The sequence below is a fragment of the Mus pahari genome, chromosome 2 (genome assembly GCF_900095145.1).
Source record: "Mus pahari chromosome 2, PAHARI_EIJ_v1.1, whole genome shotgun sequence".
NCBI lineage: Eukaryota > Metazoa > Chordata > Mammalia > Rodentia > Muridae > Mus > Mus pahari.
Genome location: NC_034591.1, coordinates 110,695,870 through 110,715,752, shown reverse-complemented (window position 1 = coordinate 110,715,752; position 19,883 = coordinate 110,695,870). Strand labels below are relative to the sequence as shown.

At 41.7% G+C, this 19,883-nt stretch overlaps 1 protein-coding gene across 30 annotated transcripts in view; it reads left to right on the top strand.

Moving 5' to 3' along the window:
• The window catches only part of Magi1 (membrane associated guanylate kinase, WW and PDZ domain containing 1), a 612,319-nt gene that overhangs the window by 484,434 nt on the left and 108,002 nt on the right, over nucleotides 1–19,883 (top strand). For all 30 annotated transcript variants that reach the window (XM_021190697.2, XM_021190696.2, XM_021190700.2 and 27 more), the window contains one exon: nucleotides 15,435–15,641. In XM_021190697.2, coding sequence (XP_021046356.1) covers nucleotides 15,435–15,641 — 207 coding nt within the window. The remainder of the gene's footprint in view (nucleotides 1–15,434; nucleotides 15,642–19,883) is intronic.

The window sequence follows — 19,883 nt, the reverse complement described above, 5'->3', positions numbered from 1 at the left end:
ATTTAGCTCTGTACCCCATTTTTTAATGGGTTTATTTGAGTTTTTGGAGTCCAGTTTCTTGAGCTCTTTGTATATATTGGATATAAGTCCTCTATCAGATTTAGGATTGGTAAAAATGAGACTAGGTGGATTTTTAAAATTGAGGTATGTTGAGTGTGTAGGGAAATGGAGGATGAATAGGGGAGGGCCTGGTGAATATGATCAAAGCACATAAAATTCTCACAGAGCTCATCAATTTCTATAAAGGCAGATTATTGTATTAGGGGTGGTGTGGATTTTATGTAGTGATAGCAATGTTATGGACAGTGACTAAAAGTCAAATGAAGAGCATAGTCCTCGAGAGGAAAGTTTTATTTTGATATTCTTTGGAAGGGAAAGGGACATTCTCTTGCTACCCATTGTTCATTTCTAGATATTGAATATGCTTTTGATAGTTTAGGAGTTATTTGATTGAGGGGTTATGTTTTGTTTAAAATGTTCATCTATTTAACTCAGGCTAGCATGAAACCCATCTTCCCATCTCAGACTCTTAAGTCCTGGATTACAGGTGTGTGCCACAGTGCCAGTATTTAAGTCTTAATCATTTGCTAGTTGTGAACATAGAAAAGCGTCGTGATGGGGGTTGCAGGGGGTTGGGAGGTATTATTAATTATTTTTGTCTTAGGCTCTTGGAAGGGAATATGTTTGGATATCTTCTGGGATGCATGTTTAAGGTCTGAGAATCAATGAAGAGTAGAAAGGGGCTGAGAGAAACACAAAGGACTTAGTGTTTATGTGGCTCAAATAGCTCAGTGACTTTTTGGCGGAGCAAGGACAACCTCTTTGTTTAGTGACTGTCCTCACCTGAAATAATTTATTCTTTGAATCTGAGGGCCTTAGTTCCCAAGTATACATCCCTTACACATGCATTTTAGAGGCAGAGCTAGAAGAATTGGGATAAAAGGAAAAGCATAGTCTTTACACAGATGTTTAGTATGGGAAAAGAGAAATAAACATAGTTTATTTGATGTTTATGTGACAAATTACACATAGGTAGAGTAGGTTCCTTTTCTTCTTTACCATCAGTACAGGAATAGAACCAGTGCTGTGACTGAAGCTTCTGAATGGGATCCCAGGGCTAAATGGATTTCATGGCAGCTCTGAGACTCTAGGTCTCCCCCAAGCCCACCAGGATACCCTGGATGTAACAGGCAGCTTGCTGGTACTGCATGCTGACCTCCTTGCCCAGAAGAAGAAAAGTTAGTATTTTCCAGAAAATCCCTGATTGTCTTTTGTTTCTATAAATGCTGCTTGGTTGTTTTGGAATTGAAATCTTCTCATCTGCCAAGTCAGTCCTTGCAACATTTTACGCATTTCCCGAGGCTTGCTCTGCAGCATTTGACCTTTTACTACCTTCATTTCACACCGGTACGAGAAGGCTCTTCACTTTTTGGAACCAGCTAGAGTTTGACTTTCACAAGCTGAAAGCAAATGGAATTTTTATTGAATATCAGATTTCGCCCTAGGAGTAATGCTACTAGATCCCCAAAGGCCTGTCTCACCTGCTGCCCCTGGACTGTCCCTCCACAGTGGTGGCTGTGTCTGGGGGTGGAGGGAACACGCAGGAGCAGGCAGCCTTGCCATCCCACTGCTTGAATCTCAGTTTCCACCCTGTGCCTCGGAGCTATGTCCTCTCTGGCAAGTCTCTTTATGCTTGGAGTCTCCATTTCCCTTTTGGTAACTGCAGCCTTTCCTCCCTAGGTAAGGAAGGTCCTTCTGGGCAAGGACTGAATGAGGTAGTGATGGAAACGGTTTAGCGAGAGCCTGACACAGGTCTGCTCCCAGTCAGCATTCTCTCTTACATGTATACATGGCCTTACCTAAATTGCTGCTCAGTATATCCCTGACTTCTTCCAGTAAACCAGTGGCTCTGCCAATGAGTCTATGGATTTCCTTCCCAGGCTCCTCCCACCTTTTTTTTTTTTTTTCTTTTTTTTAACCATCTACAATGTCTTCCAGCCTCTCATTACAGAAAGGCAAAGCCTGATTTTAAGAGACAGAGCACTCTTAACTTTTGGTTCTACCATGCTGTGAACTGAGTACTCTAAAACTATGAGCAGAGACAGCACTTCTCCTTGAGAACAGAACAGACCACACAGCATACTCTTCCAGTAGTTCATTAAAAATAATTGTATTTGATTGCTTTTGTTCAGGTAAGTGTTCTAAAGAGCTATGTCCTCAAGAGCTACATGAAGGGCTTGTTTCCTAGTCCATGGTGCTGTTGGGAAATGGTAGAACTGTTACAAGATGAGTCAGTCGGGCTGGAGAGATGGCTCAGTGGTTAAGAGCACTGACTGCTCTTTCAGAGGTCCTGAGTTCAATTTCCCAGCAACCACATGGTGGCTCACAACCATCTCTAATGGGATCTGATGCCCTCTTCTGGTGTGTCTGAAGACAGTGACATTATACTCACACACATGCAATAAATAAGTCTTAAAAAAAAAAGAAGAGAAAAGAAAAGAAAAAAGATGAAGTCAGTATAGTTAGACGGCTTTTGGGAAGTTGTACGGCACATGCTCTTGAAGGCACTATTGGGAGCCCGGTTTCTCCCTCCTCTCTGTTTGCTTCTCAGCCACACAATTTGAACAGATTGCTCCGTCAAGAACCTGCACTTCCCTGCTGTCCCAGTGCCAAAACAAGGGATTGATTTGGCCTAGAACCTCTCAGGCTCTAGTACAAAAGAACAGCACTAGGCATCCTGAAAGGGCGCCTGCAGCTGCTGTCTCCACCTGTAAGAGAGGAGCTTGTGGAAAGGTCAGGAGACCTGCTCCGAGACAGCAGCAGAGCCCAGTCATCAGCACCAAAGACAACCCGAAAGCGGGCTGACTGTACTCAGTACAGAGGAGGTTAGAAGGATGGCTCGTGGCTGGGGAGTGAAGCAGCCAGGTTCAGCTTCCCCAAACCAAGGAGAGGCTTGTTCAGTGCACTGCACTTTGTATTTTCAACTTCCCATATAGTAGCCACTAACCCACTGGGGCTCTTCAGACTGAAGAATTGGATTTATTTTTTAGATTTACTTTTTGGTTTTTGAATGTTACATATGAGCATATGTGCCCAAGTGCAAATTCATGGAGCAGAGCAGGCATGAGTTACAGAAGGTTGCCAGCCCCTTAGTTTGGGTGCTTGGAACTGAATGATATTCTTCTGCAAGAACAATTTTATTACTTCTATGTCTTAATTTATTTTTTGTAATAATTTACTTATTTATAATAAAAAAGTTCTTCAAGGTGAATTAGAAGTCCTCTGCAGGAACAAGTGCCCTTTTGTTATTGTTGTTGTTGTTGTCTTAAAGATTTATTTATTTTATGTATAGGAGTACAAAAGAGGGCATCGGACCCTATTACAGGTGGTTGTGAGCCACCACGTGGTTGCTGAGAATTGAACTCAGGACCTCTGGAAGAGCAGTGAGTGCTCTTAACTGCTGAGCCATCTCTCCAGCCCCAGAACAAGTGCTTTTAATGCTTAGCTGTCTCTCAGGCTCTGGAGTAGTTGAAATTTTATGGTGATATTTTCTTTTTTTAATCGCTTCTTTCAGAGTTTCATATAATCTATTTTGATCATACCCAGTACCTACTTTCAACTCTTCCCAGGTCAATACCACCCTCCCTACCACACAAATTTGTGTCCATTCCCCAACCCCTAAGTTCCAGAAGTACCAATTTGTACTGCCCTAATCATTTGAGATATGTGATCTTCCACTGGAGACTGGTAAACTTAACCAGGAGCTCCTCTCTTAACGTAGACTCTCTCCCTCTCAACAGCTAACACATGTCAGCTGGTCCACAATTAGGATTGGGACCTTGTACCCAACTCTCCTCTCCTCTCATTTGCTCTGGCTTGGGTTTGCACAGGTTTTGTGCATGACATTGTACTGCCTGTGAATTCATACATTGGAGCTAGAGAGAGATGGCTCAGTGGTTAAGAGCAATTACTGTTCTTATAGAGAACCTGAGTTCAGTTTCCAGCATCTGTGTTATGCAGCTCAAAATGGCTCTTCAGGGAGAATTAAAAGTCCCATAGAAGAACCCCTTTCTCCTCAGTTGCCATCTTTGTATAGCAAAGACATCTTGAGCTGAATTTGGTTCCCCAGACTCCTTGTCAAGCTTAATGCAGTAGCACAGATCCACGTAAATGCTGGACACTGTAGTGCATGCATCAGTGAGATGGAAGTCAATGATGAGAGAACCAGCGGAGGAAGCTTGTGGGCCAGCTAACCCGGAGTAGACAGTGGTGACTACAATAGAGACTCTGTTTCAAAACAAGCTGGAAGGCAAGGACTAACACCCACACATGCATAGACATGGGCCATAGCATACATGGTCATGAACTCACTTTTATATGCATGTAGACAAACACACACACAAAATCACACACCCCACAGAACCTACTGTGCATTTTCATCTGGCAGTCGGTGTTGTGGTTAGCTGTGGCCTGCATAGGTGATAGCACCGATGAGTAGGTTGGATCCAGAGATATGCGTGTAACCAAAGAGTTAGAGTTGGTGTTGTATTATTCATTGTGAGAAGGAGAGAAGAGATAAGTGACAGTCATCCTCCTAGGGCAGATCCTAGCCTCTTGTCTTTATATGTCTATCTCTAAATCTGTATCTCTACCATCCATAGCTACGTCATCTGTATCTGTGGTGTTAACATTTGCTAAGATAGTAAACACTGGGTGCGGGGGTATCCGGAGAGGAGGCAAGGGAGCGTGATTTTTAGCTTAGCCTGGATTACATAGCAAAACCCTGTCTCTAAAAAGAATGAAAGAGATGCTATATTTTAACCAGGTTAGGGAGTGGGCAAGGACTTCATCATGGAACTGTCCCCTCACCAGCTGTAGCTGTTGACTGACAGCTGCAGATGCTCCCAACCGAGTAGAGCCCTGAGAGTCCCCTCTTACAAGGCACAGAAGTTAATTAGTGGAGAGTGTCAGCTTTGCATTTTGAACTGACTTAGACCAGCTCCTCATTCTTTTCTTGGACAGACAAGGTATCAAAGCAAATCAGAAAAAATAAGAATAAACTCTGTGGCCCAACTGTCTAATGCACTGAGCTAATTTATTTGATACACTACTTGAAATAAATCAACAGACCCATCCCTGTTGATACTTTTTTTCTCCTGCTGACATTTTTGCTCTACAGTCCTGGTTGTTACCGTTGGATGCACCCTTGAGACTTCCCTGGGAGAGTTTACAATGCATGAACTATTCAGTGAGGCTGATTCTGAACATGCCTGTTTTACAAATGCCTCTGGGTAGAAGACACTGATTATACACTTTGAGCTCTGCAAAGGTTTTCCTTCAGCATAGAAGTGCAGTGCCGGGGTGACATTTCAGACTGGAGTTATGGGCTGCATATTTCTGCATGCTAATTAGAAGGGGGATGTCAGTGTTCAATAATGGGATTGTTTTGCTTCCTGGAAGATCTGCAGAAAAGCAGCTGTCAGCAGTATACTTTTGGGGGACAGAGGTATAAAGCAGGGTGAAGAGAGTTCATGTTTGTCATTGAAGAAAATGAGACCGTCTGGAGTCCTGTTCTTTGGCGGGCCCTGGGAGCCTTCTGTTGTGATAAGCTCTGTTGGCAAACTCTGCTCTGAAATGTTCTCTGTTGATAATGAAAGTAACCAAATGAAACCTGTGCTGTCATTGGCTTTCCCCTGAATTTGAAGATGGGAGGCTGGAGTTAAGAAGGTTTTACTTACTCTGTTGCTGGAGTTGAGTGCATAGATGTTGGACACAAACCTATGTTTTGATGCCTGCCTCATTTACAAATTATATGACTCTCATCTCCTTCAACTGAAAAATAAGACTACTGATTACTTTTGCTGAAAGATAATCATAAATATTAGCTTGTCTCTTCTTTGGTCTCATACTCAAAATTATGAGTACAGAGAAACATCTAATTATAGGATGTTGGTTTATTGTCCTTTTTATATGTAAATACCTTTACAAGGCAGGGCAGGCACGTAGGAATAGGAGCAATAGAGAGTGTGATGTAAGTCTTTTGAATGATACCATAATTTGTGGAACACATACATGACAAGTAGCATAGTTTTATGTTACTCAGGTATAGCTGATGGAGTGGCTATAAAGAAACGCCATGAGTCATGTCAAAGAACCAGATCCTCAGTACTGGCATCTAGGGCGATCCCAGGCTGGGATTTATGTGTACTGTCACTGCTTGTTCCCTTATACTTTCTGCAAAGTATTTCTGAATGACACTACGTACCTTACAGACTGTGGCAGCCCTCAGGGAACACAGAGGAGCACAAAAACAGTCATTCACCTGCCATAGAGAATGTATATAACCCAGAAATGAGAACTAATGCTAAATCCAACAACTTGATAAATGGATCACAAGATGTTAGAAAGGGACAGGTGTGTGTTTCCCTGTTGAGGCTGAGTAGAGCTTTGATCTAGCCTGTTGTATCGGAGCTAATGTCTTGAGCACAGTAGTAGTAAGGATTAGGGTCCAAGGGAGGAGTGAGTATAAACGCCATGCGATGGTAAGGGGCCAATTTAAGGGGCTACAGGGGCTACAGAACAAAGCCCAGTGGAGTTGGAGAGAGCATATGGAAAGCATTTATAGACTAGCCTAGAGAGTGGGAAGAGCCAGAGCCCTCAGGGTCCTGAAGCCAGAGTGGGAAAGGCCAGAGCCTTCAGGGCCCTGATGCCAAGGCCAATCCAGATGAGCTAGATGTCTGGGTTCGTTAATTGTACAGACGTCTGCACTTTGTAGAGGAAAATTAAGATTTTAAAAACTCTGCCTTCAAAAGGAGAAAGGATCGTTGTCTACTTGAAGTTGATAGTGCCCTCAGTGGAAATGTTTTGTCTGTATTTCCCTCAGAGAATGACATTGCCACCATGGTCTTTGGCTTATTTTCAACTGTTTTCCATCTAAGAGGACAGAAAAGTGTGTCCTCAGTTGTGCTGAAGTAACAGTGCCTCCTTTTCACAAAAGGTGGGATGGGTTTTTTTCTGTCTATGCAGGGAGACCCTACGATACAGGAGAGTCACCTGTATACTGGTTAAAATCTTGAATATCAGGTCTACCATATGGTTTTTGCATCTGTATTTAATGTTCCCACACTGTACGTTAAGGTTTCAGAACACTGATATTTACCATGTAAAAAGATTTATATCCTTGCATCTTATTTGTAGTATGTAGTGTAGTGTTTAGAGTAGATTTTCTCCAAGGATATGCATGAAGTTATAACCTTTTGTGAGTTGAGAAACTGTACAGACTTGATTCATTCTTGCTGAAAATACAGGGATAGTACAGTCTTCCTTAAATATTTTATAGAGCTCTAAAAATTGATTTGCAGCCCTCATTAATTTATAAGTGTAAGTTGGAAAGTATTTTCTTTGGCTTTGGTCATGGCCATAGAGATTGGTTGTTAATTAAAACCTGCCTTGCCTTCCTCTTTCTCTGCCTTCCCTTTCCCTGCCTACCCACAGCCCCTGTTGAGTTTTATTGTAGAACCTGTTCTGAAATAGCAGAGAGGAAGGGGAACACATTCCCACTTGGGCTGAAGCCCGGGCACCTCAGGAAGTGTCTGGTAGGTAACATGGAGACCGTGAGCCAGCCAGGTTCTGTGCTCACAGAAACGATGCATCCTGCCAAGCAATAACCTTAATTAATTTTTTAATCATTTGCAATGCCTCCGATTATTTATGTCCCTCACAGAGACTCCTGCACAGGCTGCGTGTTCTCTATAAGGTTTGTGCTTCTACTCTGGCCAGACTTGGCCCACTTATGATCACACTGTAAATTCTGGATAAGGTAGAGTTCTTTGGAAGGTACATTTTGGGCCTCAAACTCCAAGGCACTAGACACAGGCGATATAATCCTGGAGTAACTGTGGGACTCTGTATGTGACCCACTTGCCTACAGTAACATGTTAAGGACAGGCCACAAAGTTATACTCTTATTGACCAAAATCCAGGGCCCAGACACATGCACCCAAAATCAGTTCATTCAGAGGCCAAACTTACAGACTCCTGAAGGACTTTTGGAAGTTGTAGTTTTTTTCTCCATTCCTCTGCCAATGCCCCTTCACCAACATAGGCTTTTGTATCTCAAAACCCTTAAGGTACTGACCCGAGCTTGGTTTCAGAGCACTTGCGTGCCAAGAGCAAAAGAAAGACTAAGGGCAAACATTCTCTGCATAAGCCTCGATTCACGGAGTATTCTGGGCACTGTCCTGGTTATTTGCTTTGTCTCCTTGACATGAGCTACAGCAGTGGTTCTCAACCTGTGGGTCACAGCCCCTTTAGGGATTGTACATCTGATATTTACATTACTATTTATAACAGCAGCAAAATTACTGTTATGAAGTAGCAACGAAATTATGTTATGGTTGGGAGTTACCACAAGAGGAACTGTATTACAGGGTTGCAGCGTTAAGAAGGTTGAGAACCACTGAGCTCGAGTTACTTGAGAAGAGGAGCCTCAGTTGAGAAAATGTTTCCTTCAGATTAGAGTCCCTGTAGATAAGTCTGTAGTACATTTTTCTTGAATAATAGTTGCTGTGGGTGAGTCCAGTCCTTTTAGGGGTGAGTTTTCACCCATGTGCAGGTGATCCTGAGTTGTAAGGAAAGCAGGTTGTACAAGCCAGTAAGCAGCATTCTTCCACGGCATCTGCTTCAGTTCCTGCCTCTAGATTCCTGCCTTCAGTTTCTATCCTGATTACCTCAGTAATGTGCTGTGTAAGATGAAATAAACGCTTTCCTCAGAAGCTGCTGTTGGTTGAGTGTTTTATCAGAGCAGTAGAAACGGACTAAAACAGTGTTTTGGTTAGGGTTTCCATTGTTAAACAGACACCAAACCAAGGCAGCTCTTATAAAGAACAACATATAATGGGGGCTGGCTTACAGGTTCAGAGATTCAGTCCATTATCATCATGGCATGGCACTGGAGGAGATGAGAGTTGTACATCTTCATCCAAAGGAAGCCAGGAGCAGACTGTCTCCAGGCATCTAGGAGAAGGATCTTCAAGCCCACCCTCACAGTGACATACTTCCTCCAACAAGGCCACAACTACTCCAGCAAGGACAGACCCCTAATAGTGCCACTCCCTGGGTCAAGCATATTCAAACCACCATAAAAAGGCATGCTGGCTTTGGACATAAGCTTACTTATCAGTATTGCTGAGGTGGGGGATGGAGTGGAGCCTGTGGAGTTTTCCTAATAGTTTGTCTCTCTCCTAATCTTTAGAGCATTAGTATCTATTAGAACCATTCCACTTTCTTATAATTATTTTATTTATTTGGATACACTGTCACTGTCTTCAGACATACCAGAAGAGGGCATCAGATCCCCTTACAGATGGTTGTGAGGCACCATGTGTTTGCCAGGAATTGAACTCAGGACCTCTGGAAGAGGTCAGTGCTCTTAACCATGGAGCCATCTCACCAACCCTCTCCCCCAACTGCAGTTCTGCTTTTTAAAGAAAGGTGTTAATTCAAATCATTTTCAAATGGTGTATGGGGGAATAAACCAAAACATATTATTGAAGTAAAAATTTGAACCCCTTACATAGAAACTTCTACATAGAAGGTTTTCTATGAAGGAACAGAAACATGGGGAAGATTATAATAATAATGGCATGGTATAATCTTAGCACCTCTGCTTGAGGAGGCTTCTCGGAGAGTCTAGTATTGTCAGAGTCATCCTGTAGGTCACTACACTGTTGTTATGGATAGCAATTGAGTTCTTGAGAGTCTGAACATAGATGGTTATTTGACCAGTGCCGACTTGCTTTTGCATTTTGTTTGTTTGTTTTGTTTTTTATTTTATAGTAGCATAAAAACTGTCACTTACAATCTGCTGGGCATTTCAGATATCAGTGTTTTTAGAGGTGAAATATAAATCTTTCTTTCTTATTCACTTTACATCCTGATCACTGCCCACCTCCTGGCCACCCCCCTACAACTCCTCCCCAACCCACCTTCTCCTCTGAGTAGGTGGGGGTCTCCTGGGTATCCCCTCACCCTGGCATTTCAAGTCCCTGAAGTTCAGTTCCAGCTGTTCGAGACCCATGTAAAGACCAAGCTGTACATCTGCTACATATGTGTGGGGAGGCATAGGTTCAGCCCATGTGTATTCTTTGGTTGGTGATTCAGACTCTTAAGAGCCCCAGGGTTAGTTGACTCTGATGGTCTTGGTGTTCCTGTGGAGTTCCTATTCCCTTCAGGGGGCCGAAATCTTTCCTCCTATTCTTCCATAAGAGTCCCCAGGCTCCATCCACTGTTTGGCTATGGGTGTGTGTATCTGTCTGAGTCAGCTGCTGGGTGGAGGTTAGAAACACATCAGCATCATGAAACATTTGTCTGGTCTCACTCGGGCGCCAACTCAGCATGGATGAAAGGATCTCTGTGGACCATCTCCTGTGTCCTTATTAGAGGCATTCAAGGTGCACAATGCATCTCTTCAGCATCATAATTTTAAAGTTGAGAGCAAAGACTGGAGTTTTGTTTGCTTTTGCTTTCTGTCTTGTTGTTAATGGGTAGATGATGAGTCCTGGGTACCTTGGGCAGTTGATGGTGACTTAGAACTGTGGGCTCCCTCTTACAAAGCTTTCCTGGCATGCAGTGCTGAGGCTGCCCAGTATTGCTGATGCACACATATCATTATGTTAAGCCATGCTACATCAGTGATGTTTGACAAGTTTTAATTTTATATGGTTCACCTGATAATATGCACAGTATCTGTCTCCAAGACTACTTTGTAGACATGGGAAACAACTCTGAACAGGTGGTTGTGGGTGTGCCAACAGATCTGCTAGTCCTTTTTCAACTTGAAAACGGAGGACAGGTGCTTGCTAGAAAATCCACACGTATTTGTCAAATTATGTGAAACTTTATTTCCTAGCCATTTATTTCTGTCATCAACTGTGGATATCAAAGAGTAAATTGATATTAAAATGATAATTTTATGAGCATGACTTCAGTTGAATGTCACCAAACTGAGCAATCATAGGAAATTAAGAGTACAGGGCCCTATCTTTTACCCCTCCCCCTCACCTTTTTAGTAGGTTTTAACTTGTAGATATCAGCCTTCATTCAGCATCTAATTCTAAGATGAGTGTGGCCTTTGGTATATCAGTAGTTGGAGGGATTAGTGCTTTACCTCTGTCTGTCTGTTTGTCTGTCTGTCTAATCCACTGAGGAGATTTAATTTTAAGTCAACAGTCTTACTCTGCTAAACCTCACAAATACTCCTCGGTTAAATTATTTTAAAAAAAGAAGGCACCCCTGGTCTAGGCACACCTTTAGAGTGTGTGGGATTGTCTTTACATGACCTTGTGGAAATGAAAGACAAGATGTGTTTCTTTGTTACCCCTGCTAGTTCTACCTGGCTTTGGGGGTTGACTCATCAAACCACTTCAGCATTCCTTCCTTTTAACTTCTTCCTCCCAAATTCTCTGCCCATAGTCGGGGATCTGAAAGATAGTTTTCCTTTTTAATAAGCCAGTATGTCTCATTCTGTATGAAAGCTTAAGTCTTCACCAAAGCCTCCATTGTGAGCTTACTGGAGACTGTCACCTGGGGTCCTTCAAGTTTAAACAACTTTACCCCCTGGGGGTTTATTAAGGTACTTATATTTACGATTGTTCTGCCTAACTGTACCACATGCATGCCTGTGCTCAGGGAGGTCAAGATACCCAGGTACTGATGGTACAGATGGTTGTGAGCAAACGCGAGGGTGCAGGGAACTGAACCCAAACCGTCTGTAAGAGCATCAAGCGCTCTTAACTGCTGAGTGATGAGACGGCTCCACTCCCCACTCCTGTGTGTTTTAATTTGTAGAGCTAACTAAAGGCATGTGCTATCATTACCTGGCTATAATTTTGTGTGTGCTCATAAAATTATTGATCCAAAACACAATTTTAAGAAATATTAGAGTTGGAGAGATGACACGGTTGTTGAGCGCTTGCTACTCTTCCAGATGACCAGGATTTGGCTTTCGGGACTCACATTAGCAGATCACAACAATCTATAAACTCCAGCTCCAGGGGATCCCATCCCCTCCTCTACCAGAGCAACCACACAGAGAAACACAGCGCATACATGTGGAGACATACATATACACAAATTTAAAAAAAATTTTTTTAAAGTCTCTTAAAAATACTATAAACCTTCCTATCTTAAAAAAATAACAAATTATATCTACTTACATCTATTTATGTAAATGTAGATATAGCTTAGTTGCTATCGAGGTTAGCTTGTATGCTTGAAGCTCTAGGCGGGATCCCACCAAGCATAAAGAGAGTGGCAGTTTATGCCCCAGGTAGTAGACTAGCCTAGCCTGGGCTACCTGAAACCAAACTATGCCTCTATATGCCCTCAGCACCACTACCAATAAAACCATACTACAGGAAAGCTGGTAATCCATTAAAACAAGGGAGAAAGGTAATTAAAGTCAAAAGGAAAAGCTTGATGGAAGCACATTCTTTGTCAATACCCCACCCTACTGACTATCAAATATGCTCTCTAAATCTAGATTAGACATGAAGCACTCGAATTTTTTCATATTGGGGCATGCCCCTTAAAGTTTCATTTAAGACAATGTTAAAAATCACTTGCTTTTAGACATAAATCTGTAAAAGGAAATTATCACTATCATTTCCTCCACCCATTGATTTCTTTTTCATTTTAATGTTTAATTACTTCTTTGTAATTTTAAGTCACTGAGTATTTTATGCGTGAGTACTATTTATATACCATTTATATACCCCAACTCCCTTAAGCTCCTTCTGTGACTCCCACTGTCTCAAATTCTTCATGACTTCTTCAATTGTTATAGTTACATATAGAGAGACACAAACTACTAAGTCCATTTAGTGTTGCTCATATGTCTACTTTTTAAGGGCTTACCACTTGGGCGTATCCCTGTAGGAAACAGATTCTCCCTCTTTCAGCGGCCATTGATCGACTGTGGCTCTTTATCTAAATATGGAGCTCTGTGACATTTCCTGTCCACATTGACACATCAACGGGTGTTGTCATTCAGCCGCCTGAATATTGTTTAAGTAACAATATTATTAAGATTTCATGCGTGCAGCTTCCTTGTAATGTCTAGAAGGCAGTCTTGCAGCAAGTGTCCTGATCTTTCGCTCTTATAGTCTTCCTGTGCCCTCTTTTGCAGTGTTCTCTGAGCCTTAGGTGTGGAGGATATGTTGTATCAGCTAGGGTTGCACACCCCACAGTCATCTGTTCTCTGTGTTTAAACCAGTTTTAGTCCTCTGTAATAGTCTCCTTCTACTACGAGAAGAAGCTCCCCTCATAAAGGGTGAGTGCTACACTTTCTCTGAGGATAAGCAGGAGTTATATTGGTTGAGGAAAATGGCGGTAGTAGGTTGGTGACCTTTCCAGCCATCAAGTAGTTGGCTAGGTTTACAGAACCCGTAGTGAATTTCTTCCTAGTGAACAGAATATAAGTCTAATTAAACAGCTGTTTGTTACCTCCAGGATAAAATCACCACTATTGTGCCAATGCAGATACCTTATGTGGCCAATCATTGTCATAGTTTTCAACTACATAGTTGTAGGCTTTTCAACTAGGTAGGATTATCGACTTTTTCTTAATTGGCAACTTGCACAGCACCTTTATGTATAAGAACCAGTCCTCAGGGAGGGGTCCTCTAAGTTCTGTGTCTAATGTATGTGTTGTCTTCAGCAATGGCATCTTAACTGCAAGTTTTGAAAGACAACTAAGGAAAATGGTAGTAGTCTATACTGTTTTGGGTGGCTCTTAGAACCCACATGAACACAACTCAAAGTGAGGGTTCCTAAGCCTGGCACAGGGTTTTTGGTAGATAGTCTATGGCTCTTGAGAATCATTATCACCTGGTGTGACATGACTGCATTTAGTGTGTGTATGTGTTTTTGTACATGTGTGTGTATTAGATGTATTTTAAGTAGGTTTATAAGCTAATATGCTTTATAAGACTTTTAAGAAAAATTTTGACAGGCAGGGCGCAAGGGATAGAATTTTACCCGGCACATGCGCAGACCGCTTGTTTACCAGTTAGAACACCAGATGCCAGCACTATCTTGCCATGGCGATTGTGAGGACGGCTCCCCACATCGTCATCCTTGCTCAGAGGCCTGTGCATATCTTCTCTGTATTATTCCAATGTTAGTATGGGGGCTGTCAAAGTAAGCACTTGATGCACTTAATTAACTTTCATTTATGAAACCATCTTTTAAGATGTATGGTTAAAAAATAAGCCTTACAAAAAGGTATTGTTTTTTTATTTCGAAGACTAATTGAATTGACTAGTTAGAATTTAGTAATTATATCAAGTTTAAATATACATATCTGGGGCTAGGTGCATAGTTTATAAAGTACTCATCTTGTAAGTATAAAGACCTGAGTTTAGACCTAGAACCCACATTTAAAAAAAAAATGTAGATGTTATGGGGTGTGCTTGTAATCTCTTTGCCTGGGAGGAGGCTAGATGAATGGGGGCTCCCTGCTCAGCTAGTCTAGTGGAGTCAGCACACTTTCAGCCAAGGTGAGATCCTGCCTCAAAAATGAGTGCAGATGTCATCTAGGGAATGCCACCAAAGCCTAGCCACTCTGGTTTACATATGGCACATGCCCACATGAATAAAAAAATTCCAGATACTATATTATACACATATAAACAAACCCAGATGCAAATGAAACACACATTTCCAAACATTCAAGCAGTCACTTCATGTATCCCTTACCATTGCAGAGCAGAGTGGGGCCTAAACTTGGAGGAACTGAAGGTGTCCGGAAAGGAAGGCGGAGAATTCTGAGAGTGATTTCCCCCGAGGGCACCAGTGAAACAGCTTTCACTCGCATCTTGGCAAGGATTTGTTCCCACCCGCCATGACACCCCTCTAGTCAACCCTACCATTCAGTTTAAGAGGTGCCACGTGGTGCTCTCTGCCCTCCTTTTACAGAAGTGCCCCACTACCCTCTTAGAGAGAGGCAGAGGCAGAGACCTTTGAAGCCTGGGAGGACCTAGGCAGTAATGGATTCTTATCTTCTGTGGGACTCCCTCTTAATCGGATTCAGCATTATGTGGTTGCCTATGTTAGAAAAAAAAAAATGACCAATTCAAATTCAAATGTAATGACAATGAAGTGCTTCTATTCATTACAGCCACCTCTGCTTTTATCCCTTCTAGCTCTTTTGCATCAAAACCATGTGACTTTCTTTTTCCCTCCTGTAACATCATAACTAGCTAGATCAGAAAGATGTCTTTGCTAACTTCTAGAAGTGAAATACAGCATGTTCTAGCTTTCCAGCTTCATTTTAAAAAAAAATGTTCTTAGAGATTTGGATGTGAATTCTTGGGGCTTTGAAAAAAAAAAAGTATTCATTTTGAAACATGCAAATGTGTCTCTCCATCACCTAGGAAACTATTATGGGACACCCAAACCTCCCAGCCAGCCAGTCAGTGGGAAAGTGATCACGCCGGATGCCTTGCACAGCCTGCAGTCTGGCTCCAAGCAGTCGACCCCTAAGCGAACAAAGTCCTACAATGATATGCAAAATGCTGGCATAGTCCACACGGAGAATGAGGAGGAGGAGGATGTCCCTGAAATGAACAGTAGCTTTACAGGTAAGGATAGATTGCATGTCCCCTGAGTGGCTCTCCCAGAGTGGTGGTCAGGGTCTTTGCAGAAAGGTTCCAGCCAGTGTTCGGGGTTGTCTAGATTGAGACTCTAACCATGGGGTGCTAAGAAAGGGAAAGTCCTTTCTTGGCCTGTGTACCATGCTTGTTCATTCAAACAATCTTTAATGCACCAGGAATAACTATTTGAAATTTCAACCTGGTTTCCTTCTCTTCACAATACTCCAATATGTTGAAAATATTTCGTATTTTGTTTCTTGACTTTTTTTTTTTTCTGAGTGGGGGATCATGAGACATGATTATGGTTACTTAGTATGAATGGAAACATGAAAATGGGTTTTTTATCGTGTTACTATCATTTGAGGTTATACTGGTAAGCTACCAGCATCCTGTTCTTACCTAAATAAAGCTATAGTGGAACCATGCCAGGTCTTCAGTTAACTTGTACAAAGTTTACTATATACTCTACAGGGGGGAATGATGAGAAAATCAATATATAAGATTTTAAATTGTATGTGCATGCTGTATTACATACTTGGATTACTGATATGCTATATATTATGAAGGGATGGATAAGGGCAAAGCCTTAGGTCAGTATAGAACCCACAGACTGGGATGTATATTTTTGGCTAGTATAGCATATTTTTCACAGTATGTGTTTGATCTGTATACCATAGCTCAACATGTAATAAATAATGATATAAATGGCTAAGCTTTTCAAATTTATAGCATGACAGAAACGCCCAGCCAATAGCATATATGAAGTTGCTCGTGTGGTATGTGACTTAGATGCCTACCTTTTTTCTCCATTTTGTCTCATAGTTTTCCTTTACTGTCTGAGAACTACAGCTATGGATGGGTTATCCATTTTCAGCATATTAGACCTCTTCCCTCCATATCCCTAGACTTTTATCATTATCTAGTTAGATCTAGCCACAGTGAGTGAAGAGATTGGTCAGTCAGTATGCCCACTTCCTGCCTCCATCACCAAAACCCAATAGGATATTCAGGGAGAAAGTTGTCATAGTTGAACACTGTCTAAGCCTGTTGTGCTTCTCAGAGGTTTTGCCAGGCATTCAATTAAAAAACCTGAGGAGGCAATGAACGTTTTGATAACTGTGTTACTGCAGTAGTGTGACTCAATGTTTTTGCAAGAAGTTTTGGGTAAATAAAAAGCTCTTAGGTATTGTGGTTTGATTTGTGATGGTTTACAAACAGTATTCACAGCCTCATTTGTGTATACAATGGCTAGTATTAGATCACTTTTAACTTTCTCTGAGGATTTGTTTCTATGAAAACTTCATTTTTCTTTCATTTAAAATTGAATAGACAGTGGCTGACCTTTAATTGTAATATCCAGAAGACATAGCTATTTGCCATTCTTATGCATACTTTTATTAAAATCGATTGATTTTAATTTAATATTTCTATTCCTTGAGAGTCTTCCTGCCTTTATAGTGGTCTTCTCCAAAAGTGAAAGTAAATTATGCACAAGTGTCCTTACTATCATCTCCTTTAAAAAAACATCTAATATTTTAATGTCTTGGTGGGTTCAGTAGATAAGAAATAGCAAATCATGATCTAACTTACAGCAAAGAGGAGGTTCACAAAGCAGATCTAGCAGGCCAGGTTCAATGAAGCACCTCGGGAGTGGACACCAGGAGTAGATGGCAGGAGTAGTCCCTAGGGATGATTCAGGAGTAGTCTCTCAAGTAGACTTCAGGAGCGATCTTCAGTAAACCACAGGCATATTCCCGAAGAGTAGACTCCAAGAGTAGATCCCTGGACTTGGCCCCAGTGTCAGGTCCCAGGAGTAGATCCCAGGAGTGGTTCCCAAGACTAGTTCCCAAGAGAAAACCTGAGGAGTTGACTCTAGGAATAGACCTCACAAGTAGACCCCAGGAGTAGTCCTTAGGAATAGACGCCAGAAGTTGTCCCCTCAAGGAGACTCATATAGTGGTCTTCAGTATCCAACAGCAGTATTCCCCAAGAGTAGACTCCAAGCATAGATACCTAGATTGGCCCCAGGAGTGGTCCCCAGATTTGTTCCCATGAGTGTATCTGTTCCTTTGCCTGTCCTCTGCGAACATGTTAATGGGGATTCTTGGCAGAAAGCAAATTCTTGGCAGAAAGTCAAACTCATGGTAGGAGCTGTAGTTATTGGTGGGTTTCCTGTTTTACCTACTATAACTTCCTATTGGTAGAAGCCAAGTCTCAAAGTCTGACTTCTTTATCATTCTCAATTGAAATTCTAGCATCTAAGGACAGCATTTGTTTCCAGGTCATCATTGATAAAATTAGTCTTACCACCAATTTATACACTAAAATGGAAGCCAAATATGAGCTGTATAAACTTCTGCCTTAACACCAATAAGGCAAGTAGCAGCACAAAGCAATGACTTATGCTGAGAGAATAGCTCAGTGGTATAGCACATGCCCAGCATACAAGTTCTGGGCCTGATTATAAACAATGATCTGGGGATTTGGGGTGGCAGGGTGTGGAGAAAGAAAATAGAGAAGGGAAAGACAGGGAGGGTTGCTTGATGTGTCTGTGTGGTAGGATAACCTCAGCATATAAAGAATACATTAAATAAATACTAATTTATAACACTGATGCTCTTTCACACACTAACTCAAACTGATGCTTTCAGATAACTAACACTACCTCTTCTTGGATGTGTGTGTAAAAGGAATTGCTCCAAATAACTTTGCCCTGTCTACCTCTTTAACTTGCAGTCCACCAGTTCTGAGCTGATAGCCCCTGAACAACAGTGTAATAAGGTCCTAGCTTTGCTTTAGACTGGCTTTGCTAAATTTATGGCAGTTCCATCCAAATGTAGAAGTACTATGTGAGCATGCTCACCGGGACATTAAATAATAATCCGACATTGCTGCTGTCCTTTGCTTGGATCATTTGAAGAAGTTGTACCCCATAATTATGCCCGTGTAACACTCAGTGTCTGTAGTGGGACCCCAGACAGAATAATGGCCACATGCATCCTGAGGGCATATCCTGTACCTTCTTTCTGATGCAGTGATAGCAGACATTCAGCAATGAGCGGATACTAATCAGAGGACTGGTGGTCCAACGCTGGGTAGTGGGACAGTCTTCAACAAACAGGTCCTGAATTCCAGAGCTAAGAGGGGCCATTCAGGGTAAATACTTCTTATGTATACTTAATGGTGGTAGAATTATACTGTTGGCCAAAGTACACTATGATTTGGAATACCATAAACATTAATAAAACAATTGGGACTGGAGAGACAGATAAGTATGTCTTGGCTGCTCATGAGCTAAGTTCAAATCCCTGGTGGGAGTAAAATTAAGACTTTAAACAACTCACCTACTACCTTATTTTATGTTGGTGAACTGTCTGAAAACATGGTTCTTGTATGAACTGAGTCTTTTTCAATTTGGTGGTTTTTTTTTTTTTTTTTTTTTTAAGTCCCTTTAAATATATACCTCAATCCTGTTGTTTGTAGCAAGGAGCCACATTAGTATTTAGTAGTAGGTCTGGGGTCTTTGGGCACATTTCTGCATGGGAAGTTCAACTTCCAGAAGAACGTCAGAAATGACTGTGTGTTGACTTCTGTGGAGTCAAGGATGAGTCGTTTCATTCTTGCTAATTACTCAGTTTATATTGCTATTTATTAATTTCAAGATGACTTCTGGTTTTGTTTGATGTCTTTTCTGTTCTAGATTTCTATTAATCTGTACTTTTAAATATAAGTTGCAAAACTCAATTTGTATTGGTTTGAGAAGGAAAGTGATTTTAAAGAATTAAGCAGTTGAGTAGCCTGGGGGACAGCCCCGGTTTCAGACATGAATCTTAGGCAGTGTTCACCACCTTTCCTTTCTACTCTTCTCTGTGTAGGTCTTACTAAGACATGGTCCCTGTCTACCTGATTATCTCAGCATGAACAAGCTGCCAGTTACTCTACCAGAATTTGTTCACCTGACATGCTGCTTAGTTTTATGTCAGCTTGACTCAAGCTAGTCATTGAAGAAGAGGGACTCTTGTTAAGAAAATGTTTCCAGTATGATTTGCTTGTAGGCAAGTCTGTAGTGCATTTTCTTGGTTAACAATTGATATGTGAAGGCCAACTGTCTGGGGGCAGTGCTGCTCCTGGGCAGGTGATCCTGGTGTGTGTGTGTGTGTGTGCGTGTGTGTGTGTGTGTGTGTGTGTGTGTGTGTGTGTGTGTGTGGTGTTTGAGATCTTTAAAAGATA